This window comes from Hippopotamus amphibius, chromosome 4, assembly GCF_030028045.1.
Source record: "Hippopotamus amphibius kiboko isolate mHipAmp2 chromosome 4, mHipAmp2.hap2, whole genome shotgun sequence".
NCBI classification, from domain to species: Eukaryota; Metazoa; Chordata; class Mammalia; order Artiodactyla; family Hippopotamidae; genus Hippopotamus; species Hippopotamus amphibius.
The window spans coordinates 156,198,856-156,216,386 of record NC_080189.1 but is presented as its reverse complement, the minus strand read 5'-3'; the positions used below and the strand labels follow the sequence as shown (position 1 = coordinate 156,216,386).

The window sequence follows — 17,531 nt, the reverse complement described above, 5'->3', positions numbered from 1 at the left end:
TGGACTGGAGAAAGAAAGGCTTGCAGACAGGCAGTGGTTTTCGGGCATAAGAAACTGGGTGGATGGAAGTGCTATCTTCTGAGATGGGAGACAGCAGAGAAGGAGGAGGAGCAGGTAGGGAATAGCAGCATCCCTGCATTACTCACAGTGCCCCTAACCTGGTTGTAGCAGAGGAGGAAAAATGGGCAAATTGCTTTTTTTTTTTTTGGTACTGAATTTGGTACTGAATTATTTGCATTCTCATTCCATCTGAATGAGGCATTGAGTAGAAAGATAAGTCTGTAGTTTCAACGGAATTTCTTTCATTCTTCTGAGCGCATGCTCACCGTTTAGTGATTGGAGGCCCGCAGATGAGGCTGCATTTCACACCAAAATCTTGCCTACAGATGGAAAAAAAAAAACTTATTTGAGAGCCACTTGCATGTTATTTATAGTGCTTTCTACCACTTGGCCCTTTCCATGTTTGGGTTTGGAATTTGAGTGGCTGACTGAGCTTCACCTTCCTGTAACTGGATGCCTAAACTCTTTCACAAGGATGTTTCGCTGGAGAGCTAAGGGCTGGGTCTTGGGCACAGCTTATAGGGCCTCGGTTTAGCTACGCGGCAGGTAATATTCACTACAGAATCAACTCTCTTGATTTCCCAAGCAATCTCAGAATTGCAGCTCACCTCCCTTAAATTTGTCATCTGGGGAAGGAGTTTTTCCCAACTGGGTTCAACCGCACACAGAGCAAAGTGTTCTATTTGGGGTGGAGGGGGGTAACCCAGGATAAAAGTTCAATTTAATATGTGCTCCTGCAAATCTATGTTGTACAAGATTCTTGAGTATCTTAAGTATGATGACAGTGTGGTAAGGAAGGCTGAAAACTCTAGACACAGTAGAAGTGGGGATGAAGATTTGTGTTATACTTGGCTAATTTTAAGCTGATTCTCGAGAACGCTCACAGATAAAAAAGGGATTGGGAGACAGGACTAAAAGGGTATCACTTAAGTTTCCATTACCAATATTCCCAACTATTTTAAGCCATTTTTCAGCTGAGTCTACCAGATGGTCCTGAGGACAGAGCCGCTATTTGTGCCTCCCAGTGACATCTATTTTTCCAAGTGAGAGACTGCCCCATGTGTTAGTGCAATATGTCACTCAAGGTGAAGCATCAGTGTGTATTGGTGGGAACCTGCCATTTGCTGTCCTCTTTTTCTTCATGCCTTTTTCTGCCTCTCTGATCTCTTCTAGGTCTCTGGCCTGTTAGGAGGACCATTGGTGCTGCAGTGGAAGCCAGCGGCTAAGTCTCGTGTATGGCGTGGTTAAGGTTGCAGCCTCTCACCTCTGCCTTCCTCCATTTTGGGCTGATTACATTTGTGCTCTTCCTGAATGGTCTTCGGGCAGAGGCTGGCAGCTCAGGGGATGTGCCCGGCACAGGGCAGAACAATGAGTCCTGTACAGGGTCATCAGACTGCAAGGAGGGTGTCATCCTGCCAATCTGGTACCCGGAGAACCCTTCCCTTGGAGACAAGATTGCCAGGGTCATTGTCTATTTTGTGGCCCTGATATACATGTTCCTCGGGGTATCCATCATTGCTGATCGCTTCATGGCATCTATTGAAGTCATCACTTCTCAAGAGAGAGAGGTGACTATCAAAAAGCCCAATGGGGAGACCAGCACAACCACAATTAGGGTCTGGAATGAAACTGTCTCCAATCTGACCCTTATGGCCCTGGGTTCCTCTGCTCCTGAGATCCTCCTCTCTTTAATTGAGGTGTGTGGTCATGGGTTTATTGCTGGCGATCTGGGACCTTCTACCATTGTAGGCAGCGCAGCCTTCAACATGTTCATTATCATTGGCATCTGTGTCTATGTGATCCCCGATGGAGAGACTCGCAAGATCAAGCACCTACGAGTCTTCTTTGTCACTGCTGCTTGGAGCATCTTTGCCTACATCTGGCTCTATATGATCCTGGCTGTCTTCTCTCCTGGTGTGGTCCAGGTTTGGGAAGGCCTCCTCACTCTCTTCTTCTTTCCAGTGTGTGTCCTTCTGGCCTGGGTGGCAGATAGGCGACTGCTCTTCTACAAATACATGCACAAAAAGTACCGTGCAGATAAACACCGAGGAATCATCATAGAGACAGAGGGTGACCACCCCAAGGGCATCGAGATGGACGGCAAAATGATGAATTCCCACTTCCTAGATGGGCATCTGGTGCCCTTGGAAGGGAAGGAAGTGGATGAGTCCCGCAGGGAGATGATCCGGATTCTCAAGGATCTGAAGCAAAAACACCCAGAGAAGGACTTAGATCAGCTGGTAGAGATGGCCAATTACTACGCTCTCTCCCATCAACAGAAGAGCCGTGCTTTCTACCGGATCCAAGCCACCCGCATGATGACTGGCGCTGGCAATATCCTGAAGAAGCATGCAGCAGAACAAGCCAAAAAGTCCTCTAGCATGAGCGAGGTGCACGCTGATGAGCCAGAGGACTTTGTCTCCAAGGTCTTCTTTGATCCGTGCTCTTACCAGTGCCTGGAGAACTGTGGGGCTGTGCTCCTGACAGTGGTGAGGAAAGGGGGGGACACGTCCAAGACCCTGTATGTGGACTACAAAACAGAGGATGGGTCTGCTAATGCAGGAGCTGACTATGAGTTCACAGAGGGCACTGTGGTTCTGAAGCCGGGAGAGACCCAGAAGGAGTTCTCTGTGGGCATCATTGATGATGACATTTTTGAGGAGGATGAACACTTCTTTGTGAGGTTGAGCAATGTTCGCATAGAGGAGGAGCAGCCAGAGGAGGGGATGCCTCCCAGTGTACTCAATAGTCTTCCCTTGCCTCGGGCTGTCCTGGTGTCCCCTTGTGTGGCCACAGTCACCATCTTGGATGATGACCACGCGGGCATCTTCACTTTTGAATGTGACACTATTCATGTCAGTGAAAGTATCGGTGTCATGGAGGTCAAGGTTCTGCGGACATCGGGTGCCCGGGGCACAGTCATCGTCCCCTATAGGACAGTAGAAGGGACCGCCAAGGGTGGTGGTGAGGATTTTGAAGACACATATGGGGAGTTGGAGTTCAAGAATGATGAAACTCTGTAAGTAACCTTCCCGCAGTCCATCTGCCTCCATCCCTTGCCACTCCCTTCTCTCCTGTTCCAGGCTTTAAAACTTTTCCTTGTATTTGTGTTAATGTCAAACTTTGGTTCCATCACAGGTATGCGGGATCAGCAGACACTCCTGCCAGGTTCTGTTTCCAAAATCTCCTTCAGCTTTCTCACTTTAAATTGTTTTCGGGCAAGGAATCCTGTGGCAGGATCTAAGGACATAGAACAATTTGTCCGCTGAAACTCAGAATGATGGCTGGTGGAGGTGTGGGATGACAGAGGTTCTGATATCAGATTTGGGGGAATGCTTGTGATGAAGCAAGAGCTAGGAGACTGCTTGGGTCTCTCCTTCCTCCTCTTCTCAGGCCAAGGGCTTACATGAGCTTTGAAGCCAATCCTTTCCATTCTGAGACAGTGATAGCCCAATCAGGACATCCTCAAGAAAGTGAGTGGCGTTGCCTTTTTTTTCTTTCCAGTACCGTATTGCAATTGTATTGTATAAGCAGATTTCAGGCACACCTCTCCTTCAATTTGGAAATTGCAAAATTGATTGAAACTTGGCAGTCTCTTTAAACATCAGTAGGCTATTTTATGGTGTGAGGTTTGCCCGGTCTAGGTGAGATGAATCAGTATGCCTTGGGTCCTGGAAGTATCTTGGAAAAGCGGAGCTCCCAGGGCAGCAGCCACCTGTCTTTAGTCACAGGTCTAAGCTCTAAAGTCTGGCTAAGCAGTGGAGGAGAAGCCTCCTAGGAATTGTGGTAAAAAATACATTTTCTGTGTGGTCATCTCTTTTCACACTCCAGTGTTGTCCTAAAATACTTCTCAGGTTACTGCCCCATTTAGTCCTTCAGACACTGTGGGTCTTGCACTTCTATTGCCTTTGTCACTCCGAGGCCTCTCCCCATTGAAATATCAGGTACTGGGTGTTCTGTCCTGTTCTCAGATGGATATCTTTGAAGAAGAAGGAAGATTGACTCTCCCCAGGATTTGCAGCTTATGAGAGGGCAGACTTTCCAGGGTGGCCACGAAGGAAGGGGATGAGAAAGGGGAACCTTGTCTCGGAAATCCTGCTCACATCCACAAGCAATAAGCAGTAGCAGCAGAAGGTGTGAAGAATATAAGAGGCATATATGGGAAGTGGGGGATGTCAAACTGCTCCAAGAACCTGCTAAAAACACTTTCAATGGGAAATGAAAACTCTCATCTGTAAAGTGGGAATAGCGATACTTTCCTTGTCTCAAGGCGGGGTTGACTCTTTTTGCAGTTCCTCCCAGCTCTAGGATTTTCTGAACTATAGACATAGTCACTCAGTGTAGGTCATACCTGCCACAGCCAAAGATGAAATGGGGGATACCGTCTCCTGAGGTGGAATAGCCACTGACAAATTGATTTATTAGAGCTCTGTTTAGTCATTTTGCTGAGAAGGATAATCACTTAGTGTAAGTAAAAACCTGTGCCTTCTAGAGAATACTTTCCATTTATATGTGCTCTGGGGAGAATGTTTATACATACAAATGAAGGCCCTTGCTGGGAGGAAAAATTCCATGAAATTTCACACATATTTATGGCAATGTCAGTAGATAAGAAGTTATCAGCAGGCATTAAACGACATCAAGACTACATAACTGGGCAGACTTGTGGTTCCTTCTATTCAGTTCCTTTCTGCCAAGGGCACTGAAGGGTAGTTTTTGAGAAGCTGGGCTCCCAATTTCTTCATCTCATTAGTAATTGTGCACCTAGGAACTCTAAATATGACTAAACCTTCCTCAAACCTATGTGTGTTTTCAGCTTGATTCCTGCCTTGGTGTAAATGAGCCTCATGAATGACCACTTCTGGGTGATACTGGTTCTAAAAGTATACGAACTTCCACATGTTTGAGATGCTGGTTCAGGTATTCTAGGGTTTCCCATCTATTCCTTTGCATTATTTTTTAGACTTCAGCAGACTTTAGACTACCCTCTTGGCCTTCTTCATTGCAAAAGAATGAGTCCAAGACCTGCTAATCTCATCACAAAAGGAGCCCTAACTTTGATACTTTATAATTTTGCAACTAGAGGCAATATGATACAGCAAAAAAACCCCACAGGCTCTAAATATATTACTCTGGGTTAGGATTCTGTCTCTACTACTGGTTTAACCATGTAGTTTGGGGAAATTTTATTAACTTGAGATTGTTTCCTCATTGATAAAATGGAGATAATAATTTCTCTCATGCAGCGCTGTTATAATGATTCAAGATACTGTCTGCAGTCTTCCTTGTACATGGTATGTGTTCGGTAAACAAGTCCATTAGTAGTAATATCGATGAATTAACAATATTGTTTGGAAGACACAACTGAGGTGATCAGGTTACTTGGATCTCTGTGCAACCCTAATTAATAGCCATGCTAGTTTTTTGGTTACCATGAAAATTACTAATCTAAACTCATAAAATATTGGAGCCAGAAAGGACCTTAGAATATCTTCTAGGAATACTAGAGTAGTGTTTCCCAAACTTTAATGTGCTTATGAGCCACTCATAAGCTCAAATGCAGGGATCTTGCTAAAATGCAGATTAGGATTCCAAAGGTCTAGAGTAGGGCTTGAGATTCTGCATTTCTAACAAGCTCCTGATGCTCCTGGTCCCAAGTTAGAGCTGAAAGGCTCTAAAGCTCTTGACCAAACCACGAAACTCAGGAAGGAAAGTGGCTTTTCAGCTGACTTTCATGATTGGATCATGAGTGCTTGCTTTCCAGTTCCAGTGTTCAACTCCATCTTGGCTAGAATCTAGCTCTTACCCTGAGACCCAGGTAACTGCAATACCAATCTGGAAACTGAAACTGAAACCCTCAAGGGACTTAGACAGAAGCTGTGTGATGCCTGGAACAATTTCACTTCCTAATCCTTCTCTCTTTGTGTAGCTTTATTTGCCCACCAAGCCTGGTAGCATTGTCACTTTTGCCCTCACCATACTCCTCTGAATCTATTCAGGATCAAGCCAGGCCTATGCTCTATCAATAATATCAGATCCGTGAATTCACTCATTTGGTTTTGTGCTTTACTTCTTCAAAGGTGTCCTTAGCACCACGGTAAGATGAAAAAACATGAACTTTGGCATCTGACAAACAGGTGTGAATCCATCACTCACTAGCTGTGTAACTTTAACGAGTCACTTCAGCTGTCTGAGTTCCAGATATTTTGTTGGAATGATAGTAACAATAATATCTATCCTTCAGGATTGTGATAAGTACTACATACAAATATAAAGAAAATGCATCTTTAGCATAGAGCCTGCTCATCAAAGGTGCTCAGTCTTTCAACAGATATTTATTAAATATCTGCTATATCCTAGGTACATTACGAGGTACTGGAAAGAAATAAGTGACTAAGATAAGCTGGCATTTCAGCTCCCAAGGATCTTATTCTCCAGTGGAGAGGATACAAGGTATACGGACAAATCAAAACACCTGGGAGAGGAATGGTTGAGATAAGCTCAGTAAAAGGGGAATGAAAGTTCTTCATTGTGTGTGTGACACCACTAAAAGTTTTTAAAGTCACCTTCATTAAGGATGTAGTAGTGAAGTAGTTGAAGTGGGAGGCGGCGGGGAGGACGTGATTACTTTAAAGGTAACTTACAATAAACTCGTGATATCTGAAAGGGATACTATTGACCTCTTCGTGCTCCAGAAGAGTCCATACCCTTGTGACTATGACTGCAGCACATCCTGGGGATTATGGCTTCTGAGCCTCCTGCAGATAATAATAAAACCTTACCGAGATACGGGTGCTTGCCAGCATGTTAATCTCACTCACTGAACACGTGACTGGCTTTTGTACCCCAAGCTCACAGCGTGCCTCTGCAAAAATAAGATTATTGCTGTTCATTGGCCTTTGGGGTCTCTGGGAATAGTCAAAGCCACAGATGTCAAATATGCAAATGCCAACATCTACTATAATTAAATAGCATAGGCCTCCTTCGAAGAGGAAAGGAGTAATAGCTGTACCATGCATTTTCCAAGCAAATTAGAATGTTAAAACTGGAAGGTATCTGACCTCCCAGTTTTACAGATTATGAAGTTGAGAATAAGAGATGCAAAGTGACTTGTCCAGGATCATACAGGTCGATAGGATAGAAAGTTAGACTTTAGAAAGGACTTTTTAGATGCTACTGATTTAATATCTCCCCCTCGCAACTTGAAGTTTTCTACTTTATTTTTATCCATCAAAATGTTAACTTTGGAAAGAATATGGAAATTCTTGGGTGAAAAAGCCTCTGGGAGTGTAATGTGACTAATATCTTAACTAAGAATAATAATGTATTATGGACTATTTTTAATCTCTTGGTTCACCTTGAAACTATTCAGGAAGGAAACTATTGAGCCCATAGAAAAATTTTAAAAAGATTTACCTTAGTGATCTCTTGCTGAAAAAAGATGACAGGTGTAGCTGAGACATCTTTTGGTGATGGTTAACTTCAGGCTAGACCTTGTTCCGTGAAATAATGCAGTTTTTTTTTTTTTTTCCAGAATGATGTAGGCCATTCTCTTCCAGGGGTGCTTTCCCTGTAAAGTTTCAGCCCAAGGCATCTTCCCATCAAAACCTACACAAATCTGGAGTTATCCAGGATACAATTTTTACATTCTGCAAGATGACTGAAATGTAGCGGGCTTTTCTCTCTTTCTTTGGCTCAGCAGGGGGTTGGGATAGTCTTCATCTGGCCACGGAGGAAGATTATTTGGCTCTAGAATGCCCTTTCTGTGCTTGAGAAAATTCACAAACTGCACGCTTAGTATGGGTGGGAGTGCAGTGGAAGTAGAGATATTTCCTGCTTAGCTGGCATCCTTCCCTTGGCCCTTCCTCCTACCTTCAGTGCCTGACTTCCAGGAACAAGCTCTCTTCCTAGCTTTAGGTAAACAGTCAGTCACCAGAATCGTGGCTTCGTGGAACTCACAGTGGAGCTGTGTCCTTGGCTTAGAGTGGTCCCGAGGAAGGTCCTGAAGAAGTCGGTCACCAGGTCCATGTGTGAGCCAGTGGTTAGGTGGGGGGACTTAGCAGTACAGTGGAACACTTCAGGCAGGGTTGTTCAACTGCAGTTCTCTCTCTTTTGGGCCCAAAGGGGTGATTAGAGGCTATGGGGACTCTTTAGCAGAAGGTTTGAATGTTGTGCCCAGAAAGGGCCCAGGTCCTGGTTTTTGTTTTTTTTTTCTTTTCTTCTTAATTACTGAAATTGCCAAAGAATATGTCAAAGAGTGACATATTCCAACTTTAGTATCCATAAAGCACCACAAGTATACTTAAACCTTACATGTCTGTAAAGAGCTCCAGGAAGTCCAGAGTCTTCCTGGTTAATTTGTTTTGGGGTCTAAGGGTACAAAATCCCTGGCAATACTGGATCAGGCAGCACCCCTCTACTTGACTTGGTCAGGGACTCTCTACAGCAGAGCATTCAGTGTGCCTGCCCTGGGTCTTCTCACTTTGGTCTGCCCTCTGGTATGAGAAAACTCAGGGTGCAGAGTTGGAGATTTTGCCAGGGAGACTGTCAGGTTGGGTTTGAGGAGAAAGGCACACTGTGATTGGAGATGATCTCATGACCAGCCAATCAGAAAATGAAACTGTCTCAGCCTCAAAGCAGACTCTCCTCTGCACTGCTTGGAATGATGCTAGTTGGAGCTTCAGGTAATAATAAAGGAATGACGATGTAGGTCCTGCCATGGGCCTTGCTTCATTTGTCTCGACTCTTCTGGCTCTTAAGGTCAAAGTTTTCTCATTCACTCACAAGCATAATGGAAAGGGATACTTGGGCAAAGTGGGGAGGACTCTTGCTTGTCATCCAACTGTCATCAACTTCCCAGGTGTATTTGGGTCATACATGAGCACTCATTCCTTCTCCACCCTTTGACTCTGTCCCTATCAACTCCACGAGGACTGGAGTAGAATTCAGAGCTGCAGTCTTCAGTTTATTCAACGTGTTGTTTTCTTGTCTTTTTAAAAGAAAAACTAACCTGTGCTTCCAGAACCCAACCAGAAGTTGGCATAGAGCCAGTAGTATGTAACTGATAGTTGGAGAGAGAGAACTCCTTGACCTGCAAACAGAACAAAGTCCCTGTATTTAAATTTTGCACCGTCCAGAAACATCTTGCAGGAATCACGTAGTTTGAGAATTTTGTTAAAAGACCATGAAGGAAAACACTAGGCAAACATTCTCAGGTGAAGTGACAGCTATCATTCATAGGAATTAGAGTCCCACCCCTACCACCTACCAAGAAGGTACCCAAGTAGGAAGTTATCTAGATAAGTACAGAATAAGAAATTGAAAGTAAAATGTATTCATTATGGAAAAATGTTTTTCTAAAACTGAGTCATCGCCAGGTGTGTGTATATATTTGAGTTCAGTGATCACTGTGGCACCATCCTGACCCTCTCTAGTGAAGTCCAGCGTGCGTGGACACAGACTGGTTAGCCTGCCCTTGCCTGAGCCCAGTTCACTTACCACTTGGTGGCAAGGGTTCATGAAAAACCAGTTAGTTATGATACAGACAACACTCTAAAATAGACTCTTTAGTTGGTGCTTTCAAAATGAGTGGCATCTTGATAGTAACTTCCTCCTCAGAATATGGCTGTGGAACGAATTATGGATTAGGGATGACTAATTCTGCCATTTCTCCGTAGCAGTCCATCTTTTCCCAGGACTCTTGGTCTTGATGTGTCTCCCTGTTGGTTTCCCCCTCATGTATCCTGTGTGATTTCTCCTTGGGGCCCCCACTACCACCCGACCCCCTCTTTCTGAGCTGTCATGATGCAGGGTGTACCCTGCCACTGCCCCTAGGGGCAAACCCTGGCCCCGGCTGCCAGTCTTCTATGTGTTCACTTTATTTCCCTGCTTGTACCTTCCTTTCTGTTTGGAAGCCGTTTTCTTATGCTTGCTCTCTCTTCTAAGTGTCCTCGGCTGCGTCTTTTCTTTCTCTAGCGTATATGCTCCAGGCACTACTGAGGCTTGTGCTGTGGTTTTCACTCCTGCTCAAGCTCAGTGCCTTCCTCCCCACGTCCTTGAGTCCCGTCTCCTCTCTTACTCTTATCTTATGCCCTATGTCCCCTTCTTTCACACTATTGGCGTCTGTATTTGGATCACCTTCTGTCTACTGTCTGATCTGTGATTTCTTCGCGTGACCCAGAGTGTGCTGTGGGTATCCCTTTAGAAAGCCTGGCATCTGGACCCTTTAGAAAGAACTAGCCTCACGATAATACCAGGAAGACTGATATCTCCCAGGAAACAAACCACTCACTCTGGTGCTCTTTTTTTTCCCTTTACCACAAAGTATTTGACTGTTAAGAAGGTTGAGTTGTAAGGATCCAGCATAGACTGGAACTGGTATCAGAAAGGCATCAGAGGCTGCGGAAGCCCTAGAGACCACCTTCTCTTTCTGATGCTCTCCCTCTAGGCCACGTGGTCTCTGTCTCCTGGCGCCTCTGCTTCTCTCCATGGCCTTCTCCCTCATTGCTTTGCTCGTACCTCACAGCCCAACAGACCTGTGTGCTGCCTGGAACGATCCTTCTATTCTTCTAGTTCAGATCTCAAGGGAGAGACTCTGTTGTCCTCCTCTTCCACTCCCTGCCTTTTTTTTTCTGACTTAACTATGTCAAAGGCCACCGGCCAGATATGCATTGATTGCCCTGTGTCAAGCCAAGTTTCTGCCCACCCCCAACTTGACAGTGATACTGCCGTAATTGGGTGATGGAGTGGGAAACTGAAGACGCCCAAGGCTTTCCATGGTAAGCTACCTAAGTAGTTGTGTCTCTAAGTGGTGGACAGTGTCACTTAGAAGGAAGTCCCAGGTGAGACAGTCATCTGTCACCTCAAAACTGACACAGTATGTAAGGTTTGCAGTGCCTCCAGTAGAACACTGATTTTACAGTGGTCAGCGCTAGGGTGGTAGGCTGGAGAATGGGAGAAATTGCCACCTCTGGAGCCCTCAGCCCTACCGTATTCATCAAGCTGACCACAGACTCAGCAGCCGAGATTAAACTGGCCTCTGCCCAGATCAACAGAAGACATTCCTAGTGGGTGATGCTCAGGGACACAAATCTCAAGGCTACCAGGGTCATTCCTCTCCCTTTGCCCTCTTCTGGTCTGTCCTCCCCAGGAGACTAGCATCAGAAGATAGTCTGCCGTCATTTTCAGGTGCATTATTTGGGTACTGAGTCACTGTAAAAGCCTCTTCCTGGGTTTGGGTTTCCAAGCAGCCCGTGTTCCCGACCAGGACAGAAAGCTTCCCTGCCACTCATGCTCACCAGGGATAGAATGACAGCCTTTCCCTCCCCACCCCTCCCCTGCTAGACAGCTGGTCTGCTGGACTTAGCCCGAGCCAGTAGGCACCCCCACCCCCGATCTTTGCAGCTGTAACTGGATGCCTTTCCAGGAACTCCCCGGAAGCCAGAGTATTCTCATCTCCAGGTGGCACAGTGTGTGACGCTGTCAGGTGTCCGTGTCTCAGGGCACAGGGCTCGGTGTAAAAGAGGACTCTTTCTGTGTCAGCTCCAGTCAGTCCTTCGTGGCTGTCCAGGGGGCCATCTTGGAAAGGATTTTTGAGGCTGTATCTGGACTCAGCTGTGGTTGTGAGAAGAAAAGCCAAATAACTGCCAACTCTAGTCCTGGGAGGAGAGACGGAAAGACCTTCATGGGATAAAGAAAGTAGGAGTCTCCCTTTCACTGAGGTGCATTAGCATCAAGATGTCACCATCTCTCCAATACTGGGCCAGTGCTAGTGGGAAAAACCTCATTGGCTCACTCTCCTCTTCATCCTGCATAACACAGACGCTTCTTCTAGACCCTGGATGAAGCCACAGGGACATAAATCCCCCCTGGACACATGATGCAGATAACTTTCTTATCAGACCAGAATCTTCCAGAACGCTTGCTAACCTAGTGGGCTTCCTAAACTTGACCAATGGTTCGCAACCAGCTCCTCATCACAGGCCATTTTAATTATCTACCACGCCTCACAGATCCCAGGTTTTAGAAGATTCTTAGCTGAAAATTAATTAGATTTCCATTTTTTCATAAAATATAGCAAAAAAATAACTAGCATGACAACAGTGAGTTAATACAGTTGTAGCCAAAGTAGACAGAAATGACATTTTAATTAACCTGTGAGGACTGTTGGAAGAATACACACTTTCTATTTTGGGGACTGAGGAGAAAGTAGAATGAGCACAGCCACGGGCTGACTTTCAAAGGAACAAATTGATGTAAGATGCTTTGAAAATATTAGGCACTAATTGTTTACAGTTGTTTTGAAGAGGTGACCCCCCCCCCCCACCCTGGGGAGATCCAAATATTCTGGAGAATATATGAGAATATAGGACACAGTATTGATTGATTATCTAGGCTTCAGCATTGTTTAGACCTTGGGGAAAATTACTATTGTTGTTATTTTTCTTACATAATAAAACCTCTAATATTTGCATGAAAATATTTTAAAAGTAAAGGATTTGTCGTACCTTTAGGGTTAATATTATCACTTTTTTCAGATGAAGTAACTGAATTTAAGAAATATTAATTTACCTTAGAACACAGAGATTTTAAGGGTCAGTATCCAAACCTGACCCTTGTAAGATCTGCTTATAAATCCCACATTCTTTCAACTATGTTACGTATTTTAGCATCAGAATAAGGTCCTGAAGCTGAAAGCAGCAGGCTTTCTTCTCATATGGAAGGAGTTAAGAGGACATCTCTTCCTTAACAGCAAGAGTTGGCTGTACTTTAGTTCAGGGGCAACTGGGCCCAAGGAATTTGGCAAGGGCCAAATAGACTCCTTAATGCCCAGCTCAGAAATCTGGACTCATCACTCTTGACTGCTGGCTCAGACCCACCCTTGCCCCGGCTGGTACACACAGGATCCTTGTTTGTGTGTCACTTCACCATCAGGAACCATCAACAGATGATGCTTTGGCCTGCTGCCTGGGGAACAGGGCAAGGCTGGCTCAGGACCATGTGTTCAGATCGAGGGGCCTCCTTTGAGGCTGTGACCCGGGTGTCTGAGGGCATCCAGCACCAATGGTTAGAGGAGGAGGATGGTAAGAGAGTGAAGGTGGCTCCTGCCAGCAGCCCCCGGCGAGCCTATGAAAACCCTCCCTCCGCAGGTGCCCGTCGCTCAGGATGGGCTGAGCGCAGTGAGCAGAGGCACCATGCCTGTCTTCAGGGCATGCCCAGGCTGGCAGGGAAGGGAGCGCGTGTACAGTTGCTATGGAAGGGGGACAGCGGCGCCTCAGCCACACAGGCCCTCCCTCCTGCCTTTTGTCAGGATTCCGTTTGGAGTCATTAAAGGTGACTCGCACACCCCTTCCTCCAGTCAACTCGGAAGGACTTAAGAAGAAGGGCTGCCCAGGAGTGGGACGGCTGGGTCGTATGGTAGTTCTATTTTTAGTTTTTTGAGGAATCTCCGTAGTGTTCTCCATAGTAGCTGTATCAGTTTACATTCCCAGCAGCAGTGCAGGAGGGTTCCCTTTTCTCTGCACCCTCTCCAGCATTTATCATTCCTCGATTTTTTTAACGGTGGCCATTCTGACCGGCGTGAGGTGATACCTCATTGTGGCTTTGGCTTGCATTTCTCTAATGATCAGTGATGTTGAGCAGCTTTTCATGTGCCTCCTGGGCATCTGTTTGTCTTCTTTGGAGAAATGTCTCTTTAGGTCTTCCGCCCATTTTTGGATTGGGTTGTTTGTTTTTTTTGATATTAAGCTGCATGAGCTGCTTATATAGTTTGGAAATTAATCCTTTGTCAGTTGCTTCATTTGCAAATATTTTCACCCATTCTGAGGGTTGTCTTTTCATCTTGTTTATGGTTTCCTTTGCTGTGCAGAAGCTTTTAAGTTTCGTTAGGTCCCATTTGTTTATTTTTGTTTTTATTTCCATTACTCTAGGAGGTGGGTCAAAAAGGACCTTGCTCTCATTTATGTCATAGAGTGTTCTGCCTATGTTTTCCCAAAGAGTTTTATAGTGTCTGGCCTCACATTTAGGTCTTTTTTTTTAAAGTAAATTTACTTATTTATTTATTTGTTTGTTTGTTTGTTTGTTTGTTTGCTGTGTTGGGTCTTCGTGCTGCACACGGGCTTTCTCTAGTTGCGGCGAGTGGGGGCTACTCTTTGTTGTGGTGCGCAGGCTCCTCACTGCTGTGCCTTCTCTTGTTGCAGAGCTCAGGCTCTAGGCACGTTGGCTTCAGTAGTTGCAGCACACGGGCTCAATAGTTGTGGCTCACGGGCTCTAAAGCTCAGGCTCAATAGTTGTGGCACACAGGCTTAGTTGCTCCACAGCATGTGGGATCTTCCTGGAGCAGGGATTGAACCCATGTCCTCTGCATTGGCAAGCAGATTCTTAACCACTGCACCACCTAGGAAGCCCCACATTTAGATCTTTAATCCATTTTGTGTTTATTTTTCTGTATCATGTTAGGGAGTGTTCTGATATCATTCTTTTACATGTAGCTGTCCAGTTTTCCCAGCACAACTTATTGAAGAGGCTGTCTTTTCTCCATTGTATATTCTTGCCTCCTTTGTCAAAGGTAAGGTACCCATATGTGTATGGGTTTATCTCTGGGCTTTCTATCCTGTTTCATTGATCTATATTTCTGTTTTTATGCCAGTACCACTCCTGGGCATATACCCTGAGAAAACTATAAGTCAAAAAGATACATGTACCACAATGTTCATTGCAGCACTGTTTACAGTAGCCAGAACATGGAAACAACCTAAATGTCCATCGACACATGAATGGATAAAGAAGATGTGGTGTGTGTACACACACACACACACACACACACACACACACACACACAATGGAATATTACTCAGCCATAAAAAGGAATGAAATTGAGTTATTTGTAGTGAGGTGGATGGACCTAGAAACTGTCATACAGAGTGAAGTAAGACAGAAAGAGAAAAACAAATACCGTATGCTAATACATATATATGGAATCTGGAAAAATGGTACTGATGAACAGAGTGGCAGAGCAGGAATAAAGATGCAGTTGTAGAGAAAGGACTAGAGGACACAGGGCGGGAAGGGGAAACTGGAACATAGTGAGAGAGTACCATTGCCATATATACACTAACAAAGGCAAAATAGCTAGCTAGTGGGGAGCTGCTACATGCACAGGGAGATAATCTCGGTCCTTTGTGATGACCTAGAGGGGTGGGATAGGGAGGGTGGGAGGGAGACTCCAGAGGGAGGAGATATGGGGATATATGTATAAATAAAGCTGTCACTTCGTTGTACAGCAGAAACTAACACAACATTGTAAAGCAATTATACTCCAATAAAGATGCATTAAAAAAGAAGAAGAAGAAGAAGAGGGCTGGTTGGCTTTAGCTTGTGGGACATGCATGGGTAGAAGTAGAAGCTGACCTCAGGAGTAAACAGTCCCTGGGCAGGCTGCGTCCTCAGCTCAGAGCAGTACTTTGTTCTTCTCCATCACACATCATAGGGACACAAAAGATGTCTGTTGAACAAGTGAATGAATGAATGAACAGAGTGAATTCCTGGCCTCTCCTCTGGCTCTATATCACCTCCCGGTTGTAGCAAGCCCAGGGGATCTGGGATTTGAACATACCTCTTAGATATGAGGTCCAGGGATACCCACCATCCCCCACTGTCCATGCCTTCCTCCTCTTCTCTCCCAATGTTGGCAAGATCCATGGAGCCCTCTGGCTTCAGGCAGCTAAGCTCCTCCCCAGCCTGACCCCTGCCCAGCACCAGCTCCGCCGAGGGGCTGTTCCTGGGCTGCCCTGCTACCTCTGAGCACAGGCTGCCTTTGATGCTCAGGAGACACCCTGTAATTCAATTAGGAGCTCCCTCTAGGGAGCCTGTCATTATGTCCTATCTGGGCCTTGTAATGACAGCTCCCTGCCACTGCGCAGGGAGCTGCCCTGCTCAGCTGCCCAGAACCTTTCTCTGGGAGGGAGCTAATCTGCTTATCCCAGATTGGATGCAGTTCTGCACAGCACCTCCCTGAAGGCCTCAGAAGTGAGTCCCCACCAGCAGAAAGGGCTGCATTAGGGAAACCTGAGGGTGCGCTCTGTTCTGCTCTGCTCTTTGCCGTGAGCCCCTCCCACCCCCACCCCCAGGATTGTTCTTGGCTGAGTGGGAGGCTGAGAGAGCTCCATTCCCGTCTCAGCCAGAGCCCCTGGGTGTCCCCCAGCCCCCTGGGGGTTAGAAGGGAGGTGAAAGGAGATTGAAAGAATTTGCCTTTTTTCCATGTCAGCTTGGGGAGAGGGGGTGTGGGATGCATTGAGTCACCTGGCACTCTACCTGGATAATTCAAATGTTGCACTTTCAGGGGGAAGGGGCCTGGTCTGTTCTGAGCTCTGGGGGAAGTTGCCTTAGTTCTCTGCATGACTTTGTTTGCTCCATTGGACTTGATTTCTGTGAAATGTTTTAGGTGCAGGGGTGCTGCCTCAGTCTGACATGGCCGTTGCTCAGGGTGGTCTCTCCTCCACCTCCCCACCTGCATCGAGGTTTACCTGAGCCTTTCTCTTGAGGAACCCAAATCCTCTCCTTGCTGTTACGTGAGATCGTCCAAAAATGCCATTGGCAAGGTCTGTGGGGTTGGATAGAGTCCTCCCGGCCCCCATTCCCAAATCCATGTCCACCCACAATTTCAGAATGTGAACTTATTTGGAGATAGAGTCTTTGCAGATTTAATTAGTTACAGTAAGGTTTTACTCAATTAAGGCTGACCTTAGAGCCTATGACTAGCATCAACACAAGGAGGCCATGTGACAACGGAGGTGAAGTTGCAGAGTGATGCAGCTACAAACCTGGGGATGCCAAAGATTGCTGGCAAACACCAGAAGCTAGGAGAGAAGCATGGAATAGATTCCTCTCAGAACCTCTGCAGAAGGAATCAGCTCTGCTGACACTTTGATTTCAGGTTTCTAGCTTCCAGACCTGTGAAATAATAAATTTCTGTTGTTTTAAGCCACCAAGTTTGTGGTAATTTGTTACAGCAGCTGCAGGACACTAATACCCAAGCCTGTGTAATGCGTGCTCTGGACTTCAGTAAGTGAGTGAGGGATGCCACGCTGATGGTCAAAGGACTGGTGGTGAGAAGAGCATTACACACAGGGTTAACTGTCCTCAGGACACTGACCCACAGCTTCTGAGGTGGAAGGAGGCCAGAGCTCATTTTACAGCTTTGTTATATATGGACTGTAATTTTAAGCCTTTCCATTCCTGTTTGTAAGTTAGATGAGGGTTCAAAAAAATAATCTGGCCACTTTCTCTAAGCCACACTCCCCTATCAGTTTAGTTACTTTATGACAGCTATTTTAATGGCCTCCTCTTTTATCTTCCAGTCTCCTTAATCCTGGTCCATTGATGATTCTTTTATATATATATATATGTATTTTTCCACTTTGTCAATATTTTTATTGAAGTATAGTTGATTTACAATGTTGTGTTAATTTCAG

General features: G+C 45.6%; 1 protein-coding gene across 1 annotated transcript in view; it reads left to right on the top strand.

Moving 5' to 3' along the window:
* Positions 1-17,531, top strand: part of SLC8A3 (solute carrier family 8 member A3) — a 151,115-nt gene that overhangs the window by 17,892 nt on the left and 115,692 nt on the right. Inside the window, exon 2 of the mRNA XM_057733427.1 lies at positions 1,234-3,079. Within this exon, the coding sequence (XP_057589410.1) occupies positions 1,296-3,079 (1,784 nt within the window). The 5' untranslated portion in view covers positions 1,234-1,295. The remainder of the gene's footprint in view (positions 1-1,233; positions 3,080-17,531) is intronic.